The 22,886-nt window shown below is 50.1% G+C and overlaps 2 protein-coding genes and 1 pseudogene across 4 annotated transcripts; 1 reads left to right on the top strand and 2 right to left on the bottom strand.

Annotated features, from left to right (window-relative positions):
• Positions 1 to 521: 521 nt before the first annotated feature.
• ADPRHL2 (ADP-ribosylhydrolase like 2) lies at positions 522 to 5,554 on the bottom strand. Its single transcript, XM_011988995.1, has 6 exons — positions 5,292 to 5,554; positions 3,121 to 3,217; positions 2,635 to 2,842; positions 2,366 to 2,550; positions 1,930 to 2,030; positions 522 to 1,354 (listed from the first exon to the last, which is right to left on the bottom strand). The coding sequence occupies exons 1-6, from the start codon at positions 5,500 to 5,502 to the stop codon at positions 1,062 to 1,064; spliced, it is 1,095 nt and encodes a 364-aa protein (XP_011844385.1). The 5' UTR covers positions 5,503 to 5,554; the 3' UTR covers positions 522 to 1,061.
• A 577-nt stretch (positions 5,555 to 6,131) lies between these two features.
• Positions 6,132 to 10,161, bottom strand: TEKT2 (tektin 2 (testicular)). Of its 2 annotated transcripts, none has more exons than XM_011988993.1 (10): positions 10,087 to 10,161; positions 9,162 to 9,369; positions 8,952 to 9,077; positions 8,222 to 8,427; positions 7,557 to 7,700; positions 7,359 to 7,473; positions 7,095 to 7,202; positions 6,823 to 6,966; positions 6,597 to 6,676; positions 6,132 to 6,432 (listed from the first exon to the last, which is right to left on the bottom strand). In XM_011988993.1, the coding sequence occupies exons 2-10, from the start codon at positions 9,315 to 9,317 to the stop codon at positions 6,219 to 6,221; spliced, it is 1,293 nt and encodes a 430-aa protein (XP_011844383.1). In that variant the 5' UTR covers positions 9,318 to 9,369; positions 10,087 to 10,161; the 3' UTR covers positions 6,132 to 6,218. The 2 variants fall into 2 exon arrangements, with proteins under 2 accessions (XP_011844383.1, XP_011844384.1); XM_011988994.1 differs by having other exon boundaries at positions 9,719 to 10,094.
• A 3,081-nt stretch (positions 10,162 to 13,242) lies between these two features.
• Positions 13,243 to 14,268, top strand: LOC105545931 (annotated as a pseudogene). The gene has a single exon (XR_001007019.1). The product of XR_001007019.1 is annotated as a magnesium transporter protein 1 pseudogene (transcript).
• Positions 14,269 to 22,886: the final 8,618 nt, after the last annotated feature.

The following is a 22,886-nucleotide window of genomic DNA, read 5'->3' as shown; positions in this document are numbered from 1 at the left end:
TGAGACCCCATCTCTAAAAACATGCTGTGTGAAACTTCCTTGCAGGGAAAGGCTTTTGACTGGTCCCAAGACACAGGAGGCGGCACTCGGCACTCACCCACCTGGGGCCTGTGATGGTGCCCTCCTCACCCAAAGGTTGGTAGTCTGACGACAGAAGGGCCCTCCGGATCCTTCTACAGGGTTCCTGTTCCTGGCCCAGCTGGGCCTAGCTCCTGTTTGGGGGAAGTCAGGCTCTGAGAACAGAAAAATCTGGCTTGTTCCTACCCGCTGACTCTGGCAAAGCACTCGGCCCAGCAGCCTGGGCCCCTCTGAGTGATCTCCAACAGGAAAAGCCACCAAACCATGCCTGCTGTGCCCTTCCTGGCTGAACACGAAGCCAGCTGGAGTGTCTGGCAACACAGCAGCTCATGGCCGTGGGGCCCCAGCTCCTATGACGGTGCAGCGCACCAGAGTCACTAGTCTTCAGAGATCAGGCTGCCAGGGGAGAGTCCATTCAGGGCAGGAGAAACAGGAAACAGTGGTGAGATTTACCAGAAACTGTTTATTGCGACTTCCACTGGAAGCTGTTAATAAGCCACATGGCAGCCAAGAGCCAGGTGTGACCTAGATCAGCTGGATGCAAGTGCCTGTCCCTTCATCCACACAACCTGCTGCTCGGGGGCCCTGCTAGGATGTGCTTGCTGGCAAACTGGCTAAAACCCAACAGAGAGGAATGATGCTACTGCTCATCATTTCCACCTCCCCACATCCCATGTCCAAGACAATACAGGAAAATGCCACAAGTACCCCAAAATAAACCTGCCTGGGTCCCTCCGTCCTGCTGAGGAGCTGGGAGTGCCCTACGGCTCTGCAGCAAACCAGAGACCCAGCACCAGCGAGGCAGCAGTCCCTTGCTCACTGTTCCAGTGAAATCCCCTGAAGAGACCCCAGCCCCACTGGTGTAGTCAGTCAGCTCCACAATGCAGGGAGAGTGGGGAGCCCCACTCAAGGAAGCTCAGGGTTTCCGACTGGAGCTGTAGTTGGTCCCAGGGGACCTGGCAGAGCCCCAACAGCTGTGGCCCTCATAAACTCTTCTGGAATACACGGTGCAGGCTCTGGGCCAGGATGTCTGTCTCCTCATAGCCTTCACAGCTTTGCTGCCAGCTCTCCGGCACCTGATCCATCCCATAGTAGGCACCAGCAATGGCCCCAGCCATGGTGGCAATGGTGTCTGTGTCCCCACCAAGTGAGATGGAATAGATGAGAGTCCTTTGGAGGCTATTGAAGGCAGAGGGGATCTCAGGGTCCGGCTCCATGCAGCGCAGGAAGCAGTAGATGGCGGTGGGCACCGACTCAAAAGCAGCAATGCCATTCCCTGTGGGGAAGCCACATTAGAGGGGCTCCATGCATCCCCAGGCCTCCTGCCATTTGACACAAGTCAGCACTCTTGGCTTCAAGCAGGCTGTGACTAAGATCTCAGGCTCTACGGTTAGACCACCTGGGCTCAAATCCTGGCTCCACCACATACTGGCTGCGTGACTGGGAGAGTTACCTAGGGGACTGCTAAGCTTCCTGCTCTCAGATTCAACTCCTTAAGCAGACAGGGAGTAACGTTAGTAACTCTCTGACAGGGCTGTTGTGAGGATGAAGCAAGACCGTGTCTGGGAAGCATTCTGCACAGCGCCCAGTACAGATGCTAGATAAATAAAATCCACTATCAACATTTTTACGACGAGTGGCCAGCTGCCATTTCTGGGGACACTGATCCACAAGGCTGAGGGTGCTGTAGCTTCGGAGCAAGAAGCGCTGAACTCAACCCTGCCATGACTCTGTGTGTCACAGCAGCCCAGGGTACAGTGTGACGGCAGGCAAGACTCCATGCTCCCCTGAGCCCAAGACCGACCCTGAAGGATGACAGAGGCGGAGACAATCCCAGGCAGGCCCACTCACCTAGCTCAGACACCACTTCCTCCCTGGTCACCGATGCCTGGTCTAGAAGCTCCCCAATCTTCTTCAGGCGGCTAGAGTATGGATGCTCCTCCATGCCCAACCTGTGGGTTGGGGGAGAGATTTCAGGGAGGTCAAAGCAAGCAGGGTGGCGGTGCAGGCAGGGGAGAGGGCTGCATGTGAGAACGAGCAGGGATGTGGTCAGGCTGCCAGCCAGGCACAGGTGCCCTGACAAGAGGTGGGAGAGGGCTGGAGGTGAGCAGGTCGTTTTGTTCTCTGGGACCCTGAGAGCCTTGAAACATAGACAGGATGAAGGGGCTTCTGCCCATGCCTCCCTAGGGTCTGCAATTAAGGAAGGAAGGTTTCAGTTTATGGCAATGCCAGAGGCCCCCTGGATCACCCACATCCCCACACCACACACCTCCAGCCCCATACTCACTCCCTGGCATCCAAGACAGACTGGGCATCACCCTCCAGCTCCTCCATGTGGCCCAGGAGTTGCTTGAGAAAGTGCTTGCTGGAAGACTCGCCCTGCAAGGCCAGGTGCACAGCCAGGGCCTGCAGGATGGCGCCATTGTAACCCAGGGAGGAGGCGTGTGTCAGCTGGGCCGAGAGCCGGGCAAACTAGAGAGGAGGAGACCTGCTGTCACAGAAGCCCTGCTGCAGAAGAGGAAGGTGACAGCCCAGAAGCCAGCCCGCCCTGAATACCTTCTGCACATCCTGGACACTGCTATAGGCCAGGGAGATACCAGCTACCCGCATGGCACCTCCATTGCCATAGGAGCCTTTCCCGTTAAACTGGGCCCGGGCAGGCTCAAAGACATCACGACATTTGGGGTTCAGGAGCTTCTTGAAGACAGTGACTACTCCAGCACCATAGCCCCTGTCAGGGTCTTTCTTGTACTCCTGAGCAAATCTAGGGAACAGAAAGGGAGACAGAATTGGGATTTACAAGATGCCTCTAAGGGTTGGGAGAGAAGAAATCGAGGCTGGTTTGGAAAAAGAGAAAGCCTTGGGGGCCTAAGGAGCCTGCACCAGCAGTGCTGCTGTTTTAGCTTGGAAAGCTGTGCCAACCAGACACAGGCTCCTATGGAGGGTGGGGGGCGCGGGCATGCACAGATGTCATTCCTCTGGTCAAGGGGTGCAATAACTTTGCCCACCTGGTTTGCCTCAGCCCAGGACCATCCCCCTCACCTGTGAGCCATGTCCACCTCGTCAAAGGCCTCCTTGGCTAGCAGGGACTGCACCAGGGCCCTGGCCATGGCTGTGTCATCTGTGTAGTACAAGGCTTCTGTGGGGAGAGGAGGGAGGATGAGAGCCTCCTGCTCACCTTTTTAAAATTTATTTGGAGACAGAGTCTCACTCTGTTGCCCAGACTGGAGTGCACTGGTGCAATCATGGTTCACTGCAGTCTTGAACTCCTGGCCTCAAGCTATCCTCCTGTCTCAGCCTCTCAAGTAGCTGGAACTATAGGCATGCATCATCACAGCAAGCTACTTTTATTTTTTTTAGAGACAGGGTCTCACTCTGTTGTCCAGACTGGTCTTGAATTCCTGGGCTCAAGCAATCCTCCTGCCTTGGCCTCCCAAACAGCTGGGATTATAGGCATGAGCCATTGTGCCTGGCTCTGCTCACCTTTTATTTTAGTTTATATTATTTTATTATTTTTTTGGTACAGGGTCTCACTCTGTTGCCTAGGCTGCAGTGCAGTGGTACGATCATGGCTCACTCCAGTCTCGACCTCCCAGGCTCAAGGAGCCTCTTGCCCCAGCCTCCCGAGTAACTGAGACTACAGGTGCACACCACCACGCTTGGCTTTTTTTTTTTTTTTTTGCCAGGCTGGTCTCAAACTCTTGGGCTCAAGTGGCCTCTCCCAAAGCGCTGGGATTACAGTTGTGGCTAGGGCACCCAGCCCCTACTCATGTTTTAGCGTTACCACATCTAAAATGACCTTAAGTCAGTTTCTCACTCCCATTCACTTTCCTGGGCCTGGGAAACCTTAGGATCTCAGCATTGGGATTTTCAGCAATTCTTTATTCCAAGTCAGTCACCATGTCCTGCTGCTTTCTATTTTATGTATTTATTTATTATCAGCCTACGTCATGCTTTGATCTGCTGATTTCTGAAGGAAAACTTCCATCCCCTTGTGGCTGCCATCCTTGCAGCTCCAGTCTATTTGTTTTTCTTTTTTATAGTCAGGATCTTGCCATGTTGCCCAGGCTAGTCTCGAACTCCTGGGCTTAAGCGAAGATCCTTCCACCTTAGTCTGTGGAGTAGCTGCATTACAGGTTGTGTGCCACCATGCCCAGATTGAAAATGATAGTTTCTGGATCCAGATACCCCCCTACTTCACTTCTCTGTAGCACACCACCAGTGACCAGTGTCTTCATCTTGAAATTCTTTCCCTAGGTTTCGTTGATAGGCACTCCTGCTCCTCCTCCTATCAAACTGTTTCCTTCCCTAGCCCCCTTCCCTCCCTTTCTCCCTCTTAATTACCGGTGTTCTCCAGGGTTCTGACTATGGCCCTTTCTTCTCACTATGCTACCTGCTCTCCAGGAAGATTCACCTTCTCTGCTTGACCTCACACCTGCTACCTGAGCCGGGATCTGAGCGCACAAAGTAAGTTAGTTTTACAGGCGAGACAGCACATGCAAACTCCTGGCCTAGGGGAAAGCATGGTGTGAGGAACCGAAGAGCAGAAAGCAAGGCCAAGGTTGGTGGAAGACCAAACTGCAGACGTGCGGGAGGGATGGACCACGTCGGACACGTTAAGGAATGTAGCTCTGAACTAAGGGTAACGGGAAATCACAGCAGGGTTTTAGGCGGGGGAGGAAGCGATTACAGTAAGGCTTCCAAAGCACGCCCAGCGGGGTGGAGAACGGGCTGGTGGTGTACTGACTCTAGAGAATCGGGAAAAACAGGTCAAGTCGGCAAGGGTGGACAGGCAGTCCCCGGCTTAGGATGGTTCAACTTAAGTTTTTTTCGGCTTTCCGATAACGCTGATACGCATTCAATAGGCTCCTAGACGTCCGATAGGGCTGCGTCCAGATAAAACAGTCGTCTAAGCTGAAAGCGCACTTTCCACTTCAGGTATTTTCAACTTACGATGGGTTTATCCACACCCTGCACGGTTGAGGCCCCGGTGCTGTCACGCCCCGAGCACGGGATGTTCGGGACGAGACGTCTAAGGCCGGAGATCGCGCTAGCACTCGCTGAGCCCAAGCTGTCTGCAGGTCATCCGGCTCCGGCCCCGGTGCCCTCGACAGTCTCATCCTCACGCACCCCCGACCCGTCGCCCCCGGAGGCTCCGCGCCCCTTCGGTCTCCCACTAGCACGGCCTCTGACGTGCGCCCGGCCCCGCCCACCTGTCCGCTCACTCCCGGGCGTGCCGGGGTCCGGCTCCAGGCTCTGGACATGACGCAGGACTGACGTCAGCTCGACGGTGTCGTGGGCCTCGTAGAAGGAGCCCACGCAGTCCCCGAGCAGCGCGCCAGCCAGGCAGCCTCGGAAGCGTGAGAGAGAGCGGGCCGCGCCAGCCCCTCCGCCGCCAGCTACAGCCATCGCCGCCGCCGCCATCCGCGCGCAGGCCGCTCGCCACTTCCGGTGTCACCCTCGCAGCTTCCCTACTCCCGTTCCGCAGCACTCCCCGGGGCCTAGAGTCACCGCTCCGCCGCCCGGCCCACAGCGCCGCCCAGCGGCCCGGAGTCTCGGCGCCGCGCAGCTCCCGCCAGTCTGTGCTTTGAGTCCCCGTTCTTCCCGCTCCTCACCACTGGGCTAACTGGATGGGAAGGCCGCTATGGGGTCCCTGGGGGATGGGCACTGAGCCGGACCACTGGATCACTTCAGGCCACTGCCTTCTGCAGGCGAGCACCCCTAACTCCGCACCCCCAGCCGGCCCTCTCCACCGAGGCCAGGACCACCCCCAAGCCCTCCCACCAGGCCCTTGCCCGCTGTGGGCCTCCCTTAAGCATCAAGAGGGCGGACCAGGGGCCAGCTGGGGCACAGCCAGGTAGAGGCCGCGCTGCTGGAGCCCAGGAGTGCTGGCCCAGCCGAGAGAGGGGTTCCTTGAGGGGAGGGGAAAGACTGGATTTGGTACATGGAGTGCGGGGGAATGGTGTTCCCCGTCTTTACTCCTCCATAGACAGGAGGGGTCCAAGAACCCTCTCCCTGCTGGCTACATACAGTGGGGCAGAGAACAGCTGGCCTGAGATCCTCTGCATTTATTCCATTCATTCTCTCCTCCCCCTTCCATTGCCCACCCAACCCTGCCCTCCTCCCGTAGTCCTCCAAGGCTAGGCCAGCTCCAGCTGGCAGCTTTTGAGTGGACTCAGGGTGCTATTTGTGGTACGTGTGAAGGTGTCCACCTCAGGCACGAACTTCTCAGCGGGCACGGTCAGCTTGCGCCGCGTGTCCATGCACTTGGTGTCCAGCAGCATGGAGTTGGCCTTGCAGGCAATGTCAGCCTGCAGCCGGGCCAGGTGCTTGTACAGGGCGTCCAGTGCGTCCCTAGGGAAGAGCATTGACAACCCCCAGCCCCCATGAGGCTAGGAGGCCTGGGCTGAGTGCACAGCCTTTAGTCAGGAAGACAGCCCCAGGGAGCCAGCAGGCAGCAAGAGGCCCCACTGCTGGGCATCGTCTCACTGCTCCTCCCACCCACTCCCCAGACCTACTGTGCTTGTGCCAGCTTCTGCTTCAGGGCAGCGATGGTTGCCTCTAGCTGGTGAACCTCGTCAGTGAGGCCATACTGTGCCTGGAGGCAGAGGGGTTGGGAGTTCCAAGTCAGCCACACTGTCCTTTACTTGAGTGCTGCCCCGTGACAGCAGTGCCCTTGCGCCATCAGGAATATGAGAAAACCTTGGCCAGGGGGCCCGTGCCCCCACTGGGACACCCTCTCACCTGGTCCCGACAGAGTTCCACATTGGGCCGGTAGGTTCTGGCCTCTAGCCGGGTATGGGACAGCTTCAGGCTCAGGAACTTTGTGCGCAGATCCTCCTCCAGGTGCCGGATGTCCTCCTGCAGCTCAGCGATCTCCTCCAAGGTCTGCAGGGGACAGAGTGACTGGTTTCCACCTGCTGGACTCACTGTACACGCCTGATCCAGTGCCTCCTGGCGGGGGCATGCGGCTCCTCATCCCACAGCAGGAAGTCCATGCCCTGGGAGACGCTCACATTCTTCTCTTGCCACTTGAGCTCACTGTACACTTTCTCCATCTCCCGCAGCCGCTTCCTGAAGGCAAATTCCGTTGCAACTCTCTGGGCTTCAAGCTCGTTGTTGGTCTGAAGGAGGAAACACGTGGCAAGGGAAGGGCAAACTCACGGCTGCCTGAGGATATTACTCAAGCGAGGGGCAGGGGGCCACGTGCACAGCAGGGAACAGAAGATAAGGGCTGAGCACACACTGGGGCCATCCATTAGCTGTGGGTGGCCCGTCACCTCAGCAATAGTTAGAGCAATGGCCTCCCTCAGCTCCGTGGCTGCCTTCATCTCAGCCTCCCCTCGGTCCTTGTTGAACTGACTGAAGTCATCCCACTGCTGGAGTGTGGTGGAGCTGCAGGTGGCAGGGAAAATGGAGGTCATGAGGGTGTGGCCTGGGAGGGGAGGAGAAGAGACTGGCTGAAACACTCTTCTTACCCATCAGGGACACGTGTGGGGTCGACCTTCAGCGAGATGTTTGGGGATCTGAGGTTGAGAGAGAGACAGCCTCTGTCGATCTCCAGTGTCTCCATTTTGCCCCGATGGTCGGAGTTGAGCTGCTGTCGGACTTCCTGCAGGAGGCTGGGGAAAGCGCAGACTCCATCAGGACCATCCCCCAAGGCCCAGAGGCAGGCCTCACCATATGAAGGGAACACTGTGGGAAGAGGAGGCTGGGATGACCCTTCCCAGCAGAAGACAATGGAGCTGCAACTGCGGAGACCAAGAGCAGCACAGCTGGATGAAAATGCTGCCACCATGCGCCTACACACCCGTGGGGCACACGGATGTAGCTGTGCTCACAAAGGCTCATACGCACACACTCACAGGAGCTACTCAGGGGTGGTGGCAAATGAGTGTCACCTCTCATGCTTCCAATCGGTGGTACTGGCTGTCCAGGGCAGGGTGGTGAGAAGTATTCCGAGCCCATGTCCAGGCAGTGGGAAAAGTGCTACAATTGATGAGTGGTTTCTGTCACAGGCACCAGAGGGCCAAAATGTAGCACGAGAGCCAGTTGCTCCTCATCCACAATATCTGTGTTCCACATTGAAGGCACACAGCCTCCAGGGGCTCGTGAACATACGGACGACCTGCCTCTCTCTTACCACAGCTGCTCGAAGGCCTGGCTGACCTTCTGTTGCAAGGCCTTCTTGGTGGCCTCGATGACCTCCACCTCTTTATGCAGCTCATCCTCCACAGGGTCCTTCACCACATCAATGTCTCGCCGGCTTTCCCGCAGGGTCAGGCACTCAATGGCCACATCCAGAGGTAGGCTCTTGGCCTGCAGGTTTTGCTCTGCTGAATCCTTCATCTAGAAAAGAGAGCGCGGCCGGGCATGGTGGTTCACGTCTGTAATCCCAGCACTTTGGGAGGCCGAGTCGGGTGGATCACTTGAGGTCAGGAGTTTGAGAACAGCCTGGCCAAAATGGTGAAACCCCGTTTCTACTAAAAATACAAAAATTAGCTGGGAATGATGGCGCACGCCTGTAGTCACAGCTACTTTACTCAGGAGGCTGAGGCAGGAGAATCACTTGAGCCCAGGAGGCGGAGGTTGCAGTGAGCTGTGATCGCACCACTGCACTCCAGCCTGGGCAACAGATCCAGATGCCGTCTCAAAGAAAAAAAGAAAAAAGAAAAGAAAAAGAAAAGAAGGGGCAGGGGGGCTGGTGGAGCCATCCACGGGGAAGTAGCACTTGTCCCCACGTTAGCAGGGAGCCAGTGACTCAGATGGACTTGCCACTCATGACCCCCCCATCAAGGGTTTCTCAACCCAGCCGTGGGGAAGGAGGGGAGGTTTTGGCAGCAGCCCCCAGGCACCCAGTCCTGGCTTCCTGCCTGTGTCAGGGCGTCGATCTCGGCATCTAAATCTGTCAGACACTTGTCCAGCATCTCCTTCCACCGGTTGACAGTATCAATCCTCTCCACCAGTCGAGTCCTGTTGTCATGTTCATCCCAAATGGTCTGAGAGAGACAGGCCAGATAAATAGGGTGTCACAGGGTTGGGGGCTATCCCTTTGCCCACCCAGCTGAGTTCCCGACCCCAACCTGGTTGTTGGTCTCATTGCGGAGCACCCGGGCCTCCTGGCGGATCTGATGGGAAGCATCTCGCTGCAGCTGGGCATTGGTGGATAGCAGGTAGCTGTTAGTGTGCCAGTCGGGCAGCTGGAAGCGCTGACTTGGCTTGACGCTCAGCGTGGCCATGGCGCAGAAACCAGAAGGGTCAGAAACCCCTAGGCCTGTTCACAGACACCACCTGCAGAGGCAAAACACGGCTGCGGGAGACCTTTCAGGAGAAGTCTCCTGGATCACACGCCCCCTAGGCAGAACTTGTTCCTGTCCATTTTGCTCTGAGCCCCCTCCTGCTGGAAGCCTGCTTGGAGACAGCCCTTGCTTTGCTCAACTTTGTGTGAGGCATTAAGTTTCCCTCCCTCCTGTCCCGGGGCGGACACAAACCCCTGGACCTTGCAGGTCCTGGAGCAGGTAAAAAGGAATAATAATGGAGTCCCGGAAGCCTCGAAGTGTGTGTGAAATGCCAAATGCCTTTGGGGGGGGGCGGGGTAGGAGGATGTCAGAAAAAAATAGTCCTAATGCAGTTTCCACACCTGCCACCAGCCAACCATGCCTTGTTGAGCTTCCTTTCCTTTCTTCCCCAGGCTGCGGGCCAGGCCCCGTGGGGGATCTAAGGGCAGGAGCCCTGTTCTCTCTCCAGGGACGCGTGCCTGTTGGCACTGGGGAGCTGGGGGCCGCCCCCTCCCCGTCTGGTAGCCGTCATGCCCACCCGCCCCTTCGCCCTCGCCTACTGTTGGAAGGGGAGGCGGGACGGGGAGGGCCCCGTGGGAGGGGCTGGGGTCAAGCCGGTTCTCCGCCGAACCGCTTTCTTCCCCTCCGCAGGATGATCGCCTTTGGTTTAGATCAGTACCCCGGTCCGGCGCGGAGGAAGGGGGCGCCCCCGCTCTCCTAGCTCCCTTACCTACTTTCCTGCTTCGCTCTCCGCGCCCCCCGCTCTGAGCGCCAGTGTTTGGCACCCCCCGTTGCTAGGCAACCACCCCTCCCCCGCGGCCTACCTGGCCTGGGTGCTTTGCTTGGCAACCGCGGCGGCGTAGGGCGGCGTCCCCGGAGGCCTTTAGGGTAGGCGAGGGGCGGCCGGCAGAGCCTGAGAGAGGTGGGGGACATCAGCGCAGCGCTTTCACTTGATTTACAAATTAAATGAACATTTGTTGTTTTCTCAGACAGGGTCTCGCTGGGTCGCCCAGGCTGGAGTGCTGTGGCTCAGTCTGGGCTCACTGCAACCTGGACCTCCCAGGCTGAAGTGATTCTCCCACCTCGGCCTCCCGAGTTAGCTGGGACCACAGGCGCATGCCACCACTCCCGGCTAAATTTTTAAAAAAATTTTAGTAGAAACGAGGTTTCACCATGTTGCCCAGGCTGATCTCAAACTCCTGGCCTCAGGCGATCCACCCATCACGGCTCCCAAAGGGCTGAGATTACAAATGTGAGCCACTGCCCGGGCCTAACCATTTTTATTTTGATAAAGGTATGCATAGACATGATAGAAAATATGAAACCGGGCGCAGTGGCTCACGCTTGTAATCCCAGCTACTCCAGAGGCCCAGGCGGTAGGATTGCTTGAGGCTAGGAGTTGGAGGTCAGCCTCAGAAACAGTGGTTGCCACCAAATGAACAGCACATAGAAAAAGTAGGCCGGGAGCAGCAACTCAGGCCTGCAATCCCAGCATTTTGGGAGGCCAAGACCAGGTGGATTGCTTGAGTCCAGGAGTTGGAGACCAGCCTGGGCAACATGGCGAAATCCCGTCTCTACAAAAGATACAAAATTTGGCCAGGCACAGTGGCTCACGCCTGTAATCCCAGCACTTTGGGAGACAGGCAAGTGGATCACCTGAGGTCAGGAGTTCGAGACCAGCCTGGCCAATGTAGTAAAAACCTGTTTCTACTAAAAATACAAAAATTAGCTGGGCGTGGTGGCAGGTGACTGTAATCCCACCTACTTGGGAGGCTGAGGCAGGAGAATCGCTTGAACCCAGGAGGCAGAGGTTACAGTGAGCCGAGATTGTGCCATTGCACTCCAGCCTGTGTGACAAGAGTGAAAAAAAAAATTACAAAAATTAGCCAAGTATGGTGGTGTGCACCTGTAATCTCAGCTACTAGGGAGGCTGAGGCAGGAGAATCGCTTGAGCCTGGAGGCAGAGGTTGCAGTGAGCCGAGATCGTGCCACTGCATTCCAGCCTGGGTGACAGAGTGAGACTACGTCTCAAAAATAAATAAATTAATTAAAATTAAAATCAGGTGCACTCCCCAGCAGGTCCCCTCCAGCAATGGACATATAGTTAATGTTGTTTGCAACAGTTCTTCTATTCTGTCTTGCCCAACAACTTTGCCCATCTTGAAGGTCATACAAGGAATGATCAAGGGATGATAATCATGTTTGGAGAGGGCACAACCCTGAGAGAGGTAACTGGGGTATGAGAAGCAATGCTCTAGTGGCACGCACCTATAATCTCAGCTACTCGGGAGGCTGAGGCAGGAGAATTACTTGATCCTGGGAGACAGAGGTTGAAGTGAGCTGAGATCGCACCCCTGCACTCCAGCCTGGGAACAGAATGAGACTCTGTCTCAAAAAACAAAACAAAACACAAAAAACCAGAGAAGCAATGCTCAATATTCAACCATTTCTTTAAAAAAAGAGAGAAGGGGAAAAAAAAATGTGTGTCTTATGTCTAGTACTGTTCTAGGGGTTGGAAAAATATTAACATTTAATCTTCACAACTAATAGGTGAGGTGGGCACTATCCCTACTTTCTTAGGTAACAAAAGAGACACACTGCTAAAAAGCAGGGAGGGAAATCCAGGTGTTCTGGCCCCACCCAGAGGACCCTCTGCTGTGCTCCACACTGCCTCTCGTGGGGTGCTGGGATAGAGAGGAAGACAGGTGTGCAGGCCTGGTCCTGTTCTGAGGGCTTTGCTGAACCAGATCCTATGAGGTGGGTACTGTTACCATCTTCACTTTACAGGCAGGGAGACTGAGGCACAGGCCAGTGAGGACGTGCCCAGGTCACATCACTAACAAGTGGTACAGCCTGGATTGAAACCCAGGCAGATGGGCCCAGGGGCCAAGCTCAGGTTTAATGGATGAGAGAAAGAAGTCCCAGAAGGGTCCATCAGTTGTTAAACATCATTGGAGGGATGGGAAGAACGGTAGAGAACCAAGGGCTTGGTAGGCAATTGAGGGATGAGGTTGGCTTTTGAGCAGTTTGAATGTGTTCGCAGTGGATCCAGCTGCTGCCCGGCAGGCATTTAGGTTGTTTTTTTTGTTTTGTTTTGTTTTGTTTTGACAGAGTCTTGCTCTGTTGCCCAGGCTGGAGTGCAGTGGCACGATCTTGGCTCACTGCAACCTCCCTTCCTGGGTTCAAGTGATTCTCCTGCTTCAGCCTCCTGAGTAGCTGGGACTACAGGCATGCGCCAACACACTTGGCTAATTTTTATATTTTTAGTAGAGACGGGGTTTCACCATGTTGGCCAGGCTGTTCTCAAACTCCTGAACTCAGGTGATCTGCCTGGCTTGGTCTCCCAAAGTACTGGGATTACAGGCGTGAGCCACCGTGCCCGGCCTGATTTGTTAATTGCAAGTCATTCAGCAGGACTGAAGCCAGAACACTATTTCCCAAACTCCTTTCATTACAGAGTATTTTTTTCCACAGGTTATTTTGTAAACTCTAATATATGACTTGTAAACTGGACATGAACAAGAATTTGTGATATAGCCTCTTTACCAGGATTGAAGAAGACAAAGAAAAAAATTTTTGACAAATTAATTGCAGGAAGAAATGATCACATTTTGGCTTACATATTTTGCAACAGCGGTATAACACAAAGAAGTAAGCAAATATGGCAGAAGTGTGGCGATTTTGGTGTCTACTTTTGACCATAGTGGTGGCCCTGGTATTTGTGGCTCCCGGGACTCCTACACATCCTGCCCGATGGAAGAAGGTGTTGGCCAAAAAGGTCAGCCAGCTGATGGATTGGACCAAGAAAGACAGAGTGATAAGAATGAGTGACACCATGTTCTATCATTTTGTATTAGATGCACCAAAAAACTATTCTGTTATTGTGATGCTTACTGCTCTCCACGAGTTCAATTCATGTGTCATGTGCAAAGGTGCTGCCGAAGAATTTCAGATCTTGGCAAACTCCTATCAAGGCCCTGGTGCATTCACCACAAAGGTATTTTTTGCAGTGGTGGATTATGATGAAAGCCCTGAGGTCTTTGAAGCGCTCCAGGTGACGTCAGTTCCGAGTTTCTTCCACTTTTCTGCCCAGTGGAAATTTACAACAGATGACATTTATAATTTGAGAGGAAGGGATATCGTTGCTGACCAAATGGCTGAATGGGTAGCAGAGAGAACACATGTCAGCGTCAGAATCAGACAGCCTGCAAATTACCATGGTCTCCTCAAGCTGGGGATACTTTTGGCTCTCACTGGCGGACTTGGGTATTTCTTGAAATGGAATAGGAAATCTATTTCTTGCAGAATCTTGTGCGAAGTTTTAACTCTGTGCTTTGTGATTGTGATGACGTCTGGTCAAATGTGGACTTATATAAGAGGAGAACCATATGTCCAAAGGGACCCTCGCACAGGACATAAGCATTATATCAGCAAATTTAGTCAGGCTCAGTTTGCAGCAGAAACATTCATTATTTCCCTGTTTAATATGTGTGTTACCCTGGGAGTGGTGCTGTTAGATAAGGCTGCCACCTCGACGATGAACATCATAAAGAGAAGGATGATGTGTCTGGCTGGTACGTGTCTTGTTGCCATATTCTTCAGTTGGCTGCTTTCCCTCTTTAGATTTAAAGTACCTGACTATCCATACAGGTTTCTCTGGGATTAAAAAGGATCCTACAGACATAGACAATGAAGCAAGAAATTTGAAAAAAAAAAATGTGAAGCAGAAAAATGCAAACTCGTAACTTTTTAAAGTAATTGAGATTTCACCAAAAGAGACCATAAGTGCCTTAAGTGCTTTCAAAATCTGTGAAGTATTATAGTTTGTGTCTTCTCTGTTCTTAATTTTTCTCCCCCAGTGTTATAGATTACTTCAAGTTGAATTATTAAAATCTTTAGAGAGTACAACTTTCATCGAATCAGAACAATGTTTTACAATGTTTAAAAGTACTTCAGTTAATATTAATACTTGGTTAGCTGATTTTATTCTAATATGAAAAATAATCTTTTTTCTTTTTTCTTTTTTCTTTTTTGAGATGGAGTCTCGCTCTGTTGCCCAGGCTAGAGTGCAGTGGCGCGATCTTGGCTCAGTGCAACCTCCGCCTCCCAGGTTCCCGCCATTCTCCTGCCTCAGCCTCCCAAGCAGCTGGGACTACAGGCGCCTGCCAATGCGCCTGGATAATTTTTTGTATTTTTAGTAGAGATGGGGTTTCACCATGTTAGCCAGGATGGTCTCGATCTTCTGACCTCGTGATCCGCCCGCCTCGGCCTCCCAAAGTGCTGGGATTACGGGCGTGAGCCACCGCGCCCGGCCAAAAAATAATCTTTTTTCTTTTTCTTTTGAGGCAAGGTCTCCCTCTGTTGCTCAGACTGGAGATCAGTGACACAATCTGTGTTCACTGCAACCTCCGCCTCCTGGGTTCAAGTGATTCTTCTGCCTCAGCCTCTTGAGTAGCTGGGATTACAGGCGTGTGCCACCACGCCCGGCTACTTTTATGTATTTTTAGTAAGGACGGGGTTTTGCCATGTTGGCCAGGCTGGTCTTGAACTCCTGACCTCAAGTGATCCGCCCCTCTTGGCCTCCCAAAGAGCTGGGATTACAGGCATGAACCACTGTACCCAGCTGAAAAATAATATCTTGACAGGGTATTCTCACACCTGGCCACTGAAGATAATTATTATCCCTCCATGGCAGTGTACATTTGCAGTCTGTTTTGTGGGTGGAGAGAGCAGTTGTATTATGTTGTCCCCTGAAGTTTAAATACCTATGTTTAGAGTACACTTCCAAAGCTCAGAGGCAGATACATACTTCTTAGTACTACTACATATCCATCTCTCCTACTGGAATACACCAGTATGTTTCTTTTTTTTTTTGGCTGTTTTTTTCTTTTACCATGCTTTTTTTTTTTTTTTTTTTCCTTTTTCTTTCTTCTCAAGACAGAGTTTCACTCTGTCCCCCAGGCTGGAGTGCAGTGAATGGCGTGATCTCGGCTCACCACAACCTCCGCCTCCCAGGTTCAAGTGATTCTCCCACCTCAGCTTCCCAAGTAGCTGGGATTACAGGCGCACGGCACCAAGCCCAGCTGATTTTTGTATTTTTAGTAGAGATGGGGTTTCACCATGTTGGCCTGGCTGGTGTTGAACTCCTGACCTCAGGTGATCCGCCTGCCTCAGCCTCCCAAAGTGCTGGGATTATAGGCGTGAGCCACCGCACCCGGCCCTTTAACTATGCTTCCTGATAGTTGTAGAAATTACAAACCAGTTTAAACACCAGATTACAATTTATCTTTGATTATTAATTACCTTTTATCTGGAAAGATTTCAGATATCTTTCCTTGTTTTTCTTTCATGGGGCCAATCTCTAACAAAATAGTATTTCCTATTTCTGTGTTGACTTTGTTGACTTGAGGTTGTTTTCCATTTACTTTAAATCTAAGAGAAAAATAGGTATAAAGACATTTGAGAAGATAAATAATAATTTCATTCACCCATTCTATTTAGGAGCCTGCTAAAATATCAAGTCATTTCCAAGATGCAGAAACACAAAACTGAACACCCTAATAGTATTTTTGTAATTTTAGTAAAATCTGTTCCATTTCAGCCTTTCTTCCCTCTTAGTGGAAAAACGAGGTACAAATTTAAAGACGTTTTCCCCTTTTATCCTCCTTCTGTAATATGTTGATAAAGTCCTAAACATCTTACTAACATGCTTGGCAAATAACAGCAAAAATTTAAGTGGAGGATTTTTTTTCCTTATTTATTTATTGAGATAGTCTTGCTCTGTGGCCCAGGCTGGAGTGCAGTGGTGTGATCTCGGCTCACTGCAACCCCTGCCTTTGCCTTCAAGTGATTGTTGCCTCAGTCTCCCGAGTAGCTGGGATTACAGGCGCCTGCCACCGTGCGCAGCTAATTTTTGTATTTTTAGTAGAAACGAGGTTTTACCACGTTGACTAGGCTGGTCTCGAACTCCTGATCTCAGGTGATCCACCCACCTTGGCCTCCCAAAGTGCTGCGATTACAGGCGTGAGCCATCGTGCTGGCCTGTTATTTATTTATTTATTTTGAGACGAAGTTTCGCTGTTGTCGCCCAGGCTGGAGTGCAGTGGTGCGACCTCAGCTCATTGCAACCTCTGCCTCCCGGGTTCAAGTGATTCTCCTGCCTCAGTCTCCAGAGTAGCTGGGATTACAGGCGACCGCCACCATGCCCAGCTAATTTTTGTATGTTTAGTAGAGATGGGGTTTCACCATGTTGACCAGGCTGGTCTTGAACTTCTGACCTCAGATGATCCACCTGCCTCGGCCTCCCAAAGTGTTGGGATTACAGGTGTGAGCTACCGTGCCCGGCCCCGGCCTGTTGTTATTTTTAAGACAGAGTCTCACTGTGTCGTTGCCCAGGCTGCAGTGCAGTGGTGTGATCTTGGCTCACTGCAACCTCTGCCTCCAGGGCTCAAACAATTCTCCTGCCTCAGCCTCCCTAGTAGCTGAGGTTACAGGTGTGCACCACCATGCCCAGCTAATTTTTTTGTATTTTTAGTAGAGATAGGTTTCACCATGTTGGCCAGGCTGGTCTTGAACTCCTGGCCTCAAGTGATCTGCCCACCTTGGCCTCCCAAAGTGCTGGGATTATGAGCCGGGCATGAGGCACAAGGTTTGTTATTAAATCAAACTCCACCCTTCTCTCTGGAACTTGCCATTTTAGAAATGTGAGAACTGTGATTGTGAAAATGTTTTTCAAGCAACAACAATATAATGTCACATTAGAAGGATTCTGTCTTAAATTGGGACTCGCTTGGCTATTTACAGTCAAGTAACCCTCTTTCAAGGTCTGGTAGAATATTTGAAGGTTTTATGTGAGTGTTTGCCAAGGGAGTTGAGTTTAATGGCCCGGAGTAAATTATGATTAATATTTTTAGCAGGAGGTGACTGGGAACAGTTGACCTCTCACAGCCGTTTTTTATTGTTCATTATTCCAGAGGAAACTGCTTGCCTTTGACCTTTTTTCCAGCTTGCTTTTCTGCTGGTCCTGTACTTGTCTCAGGCCAAAGAAATTTGTGTTGAGATTGTCAAGGCTGAGATTTGGGTGAGGCTAACTCGTTTTGCACAGCATACTCGTCAGAGAAATAACAGCCTACTTCAACTACACAGCTGCAGATGATTTGCCCTGGAGGTTAAAACGACGATTCCTACCACCCCATCTGCCCTTCTTATCTTCAAAACCCACTCTTTTTCCATAAGAAAGAAAAGTCTCCAGGGTAAAATAAATGGCAAGTAACTTTGCTGCATTCAGTAAAGTGATATACTTTTGTGCAGATTTTCAAATTAATATCTAAATAATCTTAGACAACAGTAATAATTTTACGGTCTAGATAGCACCTATGAATATGTAGTTTTCAATACTATTCAAAGGGATACTACAGCTGGCAAACTTTCTTAGTGTAAAATCTTTATACAAGCACCAATATAAATAGGAAAAAATTAAGATTAAGCTTACAAAACAAAATACAAAAAATAAAAAATATAAAAAGATGGTTAATTTTTTTTTTTGAGATGGAGTCTTGCTCTGTCGCCCAGGCTGGAGTGCAGTGGCCGGATCTTGGCTCACTGCAAGCTTCGCCTCCTGGGTTTATGCCATTCTCCTGCCTCAGCCTCCCGAGTAGCTGGGACTACAGGCGCCCGCCACCTCGCCCGGCTAGTTTTTTGTATTTTTTAGTAGAGACGGGGTTTCACCATGTTAGCCAGGATGGTCTCGATCTCCTGACCTCGTGATCCGCCCGTCTTGGCCTCCCAAAGTGCTGGGATTACAGGCTTGAGCCACCGCACCCGGCTCATTTTTTTTTAAACAGAGTCTCGCTCTGTCTCCCGCCTCAGCCTCCCAAGTGCTGGGATTACAGATGTGAGCCACAATGCCTGACCAGTTAATCTTAATTTTACATCTGTATAAAATACATGTGAAAGCCATCTGAGTGATGGTGCTGACTGAAATTCTGTCTGGTGCAGCATCAGACCATTCCTACGTTCTGTTTTATTGTTTTTGTTTTGGAAGACAATATGCAAATTCTGTTTGGCAACATAGTTACAGTAAAGGAAGAGTAATATTATACATTTAATAGTTTCAAGTGCTTTTGTTTTGTTTTTGTTTTTGACACTGGGTCTCACTCTATCACCCAGGTTTAAGTGTAGTGGCATGATCATGGCTCACAGCAGCCTCCATGTCCTGAGTTCAAGTGATCCTCCCACCTCAGTCTCCCATGTAGCTGGGACTACAGGAGCATGTCACCATGCCTGGCTAATTTTTGTAGTTTTTGTAGAGACGGGGTTTCACCATGTTGCCTGGGGTGGACTTCAACTCCTGGGCTCAAACAATCCACCGGCCTTCGACTCCCGAAGTGCTGGGATTACAGGCATAAGCCACCATGCCCAGCCTCAGGTACTTTTGAATTGGCCTATTTTTAAAATCATTTAGCAAAGCCTATTAAAATTTTGTTTCAGTTGAGAACCGAACATATTGGACTTTATGATACTAAGCCACTAAGGTATCTGTTTTGTTTATAATTATAAATTTTGAACCCCAGCGTTATTCATAAGAAAAAAACATTTTTTTTTGAGATTGGGTCTCGCTCTGTCACCAGGCTGGAGTGTAGTGGCACAATCTCGACTCACCACAACCAACCTCTGCCTCCCAAGCTCAAGTGATCCTTCCACCTCAGCCTCCCGAGTAGCTGGGATTAGAGGTTCACTACCATGCCTAGCTAATTTTTTGTATTTTTTGTAGAGTTGGGATTTCACCATGTTGCCCAGGCCAGTCTCAAACTCCTGAGTTCAAGCAATCCACCTGCCTCGACCTCCCAAAGTGCTGGGATTACAGGTGTGAGCCACTGCACCCAGCCCAAGAAAGGTATTTTAATAGGGAAAAGTACAAAAAAAAGTACTACTCTATACAGGCATTGTGGCCGGGCACGGTGGCTGATGCCTGTAATCCCAGCACTTTGGGAGGCCGAGGCAAACAGAGCACTTGAGGTCAGGAGTTCAAGATCAGTCTGGCCAACATGGCAAAACCCCATCTCTACTAAAAATACAAAAATTAGCTGGGCGTGGTGGCACACGCCTGTAGTCCCAGCTACTCGGGAGGTTGGGGCATGAGAATTGCTTGAATCCAGGTAGCGGAGGTTGCAGTGAGCCAAGATCATACCATTGCACTCCAGCCTGGACGACAGAGCCAATCCCTGTCTCAAAGAAAAAAAAAAGGCATTATAAAGATCTTCATAGACTGTAGAAACTGTGGAGGCAACAGAAATGACAGGAAAACAGTCATCTTTCCTCCATATGTAAAACTAAAGATTTCAGTTCCCTTCATAACATTTAGTCAAATACTGTGAAAACGTACACATCCTTTCCTGGCATTGACTAATCAACCTAATTAATTTCCTGAAAACATCACCAAGGTATGCAAGTATCAGCAGCTGAGATAAATCTGTCAAATAATCAGACAACTGAAACATGAAAACTACATTCAGATGTATGCCCCTCACTGGCCAGGCATGGTAGCTCACGCCTGTAATCCCAGCACTTTGGAAGCCAAGGTAGGTGGATCATCTGAGGTCAGGAGTTCGAGACCAGCCTGGCCAACAGGGTGAAACCTCATCTCTACTTAAAATACAAAAAATTAGCTGGCGTGGTGGCGGGAGCCTGTAATCCAGCTACTCTATAGGCTGAGGCAGGAGAGTCGCTTGAACCTAGGAGATGGAGGTTGCGGTGAGCAGAAATGGTGCCACTGCACTTCAGCCTGGGCGACAGAGCGAGACTCCGTCTCAAAACAACAACAACACTTAGCATTTTACCTTAGACTGCCACCTCATTTCTGATGCTTAAGTGTGGTGTTCTGAGCACCCTTGCTCTGAAGAAAGTCTCAAGCAGTTGAGGTCTAATGTAACTGGCGATTTGTTCGGTTCTAGCATATCTTACTATTTTTTGTTTTGGAGACAGGGTCTCGCTCTTTTGTCCAGGCTGGACTACGGTGGTATGATCGCAACTCACTGTAGCTTCGAACTCTTGGCCTCAAGCAAGCCTCCTGCCTCAGCTTCCCAAATAGCTGGGATTACAGGGGCATGCCGCCACACTTGGTTCTTATTTTTAAAGAGAAGATAAAATCTGGGCCAGGTGCAGTGTCTCATGCTTGTAATCCAACCACTTTAGGAGGTTGAGGTAGGAGGATTGCTTGAGGCCAGGAATTTGAGACCAGCCTGGTCAACATAGTGAGACTCCCATCTCTACAAAAATTTTAAAAACTATCCGAATGTAGTGGTGTACACCTGTTGTCTTAGCTACTTGGGAGGCTGAGGCAGGAAGATCCTTGAGCCCAGGAGGTGAGCTGTGATCTTGCCACTGCATTCCCACCTAGGCGAGAGAGTGAGACCCTGTCTCTCTTAAAAAATCGTAAACAATTGGTCGGGCACGGTGGCTCACACCTGTAATCCCAGCACTTTGGGAGTCCGAGGCGGGCAGATAACGAGGTCAGGAGTTCAAGACCAGCCTGACCAACATGGTGAAACCCCATCTCTACAAGAAATACAAACAATTAGCTGGGAGTGGTGGCACGTGCCTGTAATCCCAGCTACTCAGGAGGCTGAGGCAGGAGAATCACTTGAACCCGGGAGGTGGAGGTAGCAGTGAGCTGAGATCACACCACTGCACTCCAGCCTGGGTGACAGAACAAGACTCCATCTCAAAAAAAAAAAAAAAAGAAAAAAAAATTTAAACAGTTAAAAATTATTTGCAGACTGAAATTTGCCTGCCAACTTGCGACTTCTGGCATTAGTCTAACAACTTTAATTTAAAAATGCAGAGCTATACCTGAAATTATGCAGTTAAAGAGGGTTGGGAGCTGATTTCCAAAATCTTAGTCCAGTGTTTTCTTGCATCGCATATCGGGGCTGTGTATCCACTTTTGGGCCTGCAAAGATTCCCCCAGTTCATTTTGGTTCCTTTTTTCCCTACACATTCTTAATTCTTTCACCTCCTGGAAAAGTTTGGAAGCCTAGTGTCATCTCCCCATTTTCGCTCCACTCACTGTCTTTTATTTAAGAAGGTGAAAAATGGGTGGGGTAGGGGGGAAGTAGGCAGTCTTTGAAAAACCTGAACTCCAGCCACATGCCCAGCACTGGAAACATTCTATATATTGTCTCATTTAATGCTCCAACAGTTCTATTTTCTCCTTTCACACTGAAGGAAACTGAGATTTAGAAGCATCAAGGAACTTGCTCAGAGTGTCACATAATCAAGGTTTGAACCCAGGACTTCACGACTAAAGCTTACGTTCTTTCCACTGTATCACATGGGTCCCGTTCCCTAGTCTGAAAAGCTGTAATGATGACCACACAAGAGAAAGTTTAAGAGCAAAGCTTTTCTTTTTATTGCAGTTATTAGTGAAAGTTATACTTCAAACTGAAGCTAAGCAACACTAAAACCATTAATATTTTTAAACTCAAGGATTAAAAATAAATACAACATAGAACTCTCCAGTAGGCAGAATGGCAGAAAAAAGAGTAGTGGTTCTGTCACAGAACATTTCGTGACAGTTTGGCTCAGAAAGAATCATGACAATTTCTTTTTGTTATTGTTGCTGTTGTTTTTTGCCTCCCAACAGGAAACAATGACAATTTCTTTAACGCAAAATATTGTATGAGCTGCTTAAAAACCAACTTCTTCAAGCTTCTCCATCTCACTCATAACTTGTTTGTAGTATAATAATTTTTGTGGGGAAGATAGTGTAACTGAAAAAGAAAATATATTACCAAATTTTAAATACTGAAAACAAGTACTTTTGTTCAAAAACTTTATTTGCCTTCTGCTCATTATAATTACATATAATCTTCAAAGAGTTTAAATGACAACCAAATCCAAGGCCTGGCCCCCAAGAACACAGTGATAGGATTCAGCATTTGGTGTTTCTAATTATACAATGACTACATATATATCATAGACCTGCTCTCATCCATTCCCCACCATGAAGTTCCAATTTCCTCTTAATAAAATATGGCAGTCAAGTTTAGTCTCATTCAAAATCTTATCTGGTCCTATAGCATATTACAGACTTAGACTCACTCTTCTGTTTTAATTGATGTTACTGTGTAGCCGAAGATTTTAAAAAAAGGTTTATAGATATACACTTGAAATTCTGCAGTCTTGAAATACTACAATAAATTGTTCTTACTTATGAAAAGCCAACGACAACAACAAAAAAGGCCAGGCCAGGCATAAGACAGAGGGGAAGGGAAGATGAGGAGGGAGGTTTGAGAGTCCCATCATTTTGCCTTGCTGAAACTGGGTTTCAGCAGAAATATTTGGCAAGAATAGTGTGGAAAAGGAGGATTGAGAAAGAGGTTACTCTGATTTTATGTAATAATTCAGTTTCAAAACATACTGATATCAACCTCCAAAAATAGTAGTTCATATCTGCAATACAAATAGGCACACACGGTAAAGATGGTTAAAAAGTAGAATTTAAAAGGCTATTTGTCCATCTTCAGGACA

Source organism: Mandrillus leucophaeus, unplaced genomic scaffold (genome assembly GCF_000951045.1).
Source record: "Mandrillus leucophaeus isolate KB7577 unplaced genomic scaffold, Mleu.le_1.0 Scaffold343, whole genome shotgun sequence".
Classification (NCBI taxonomy): domain Eukaryota; kingdom Metazoa; phylum Chordata; class Mammalia; order Primates; family Cercopithecidae; genus Mandrillus; species Mandrillus leucophaeus.
This window is presented reverse-complemented; position numbering and strand designations above follow the sequence as displayed.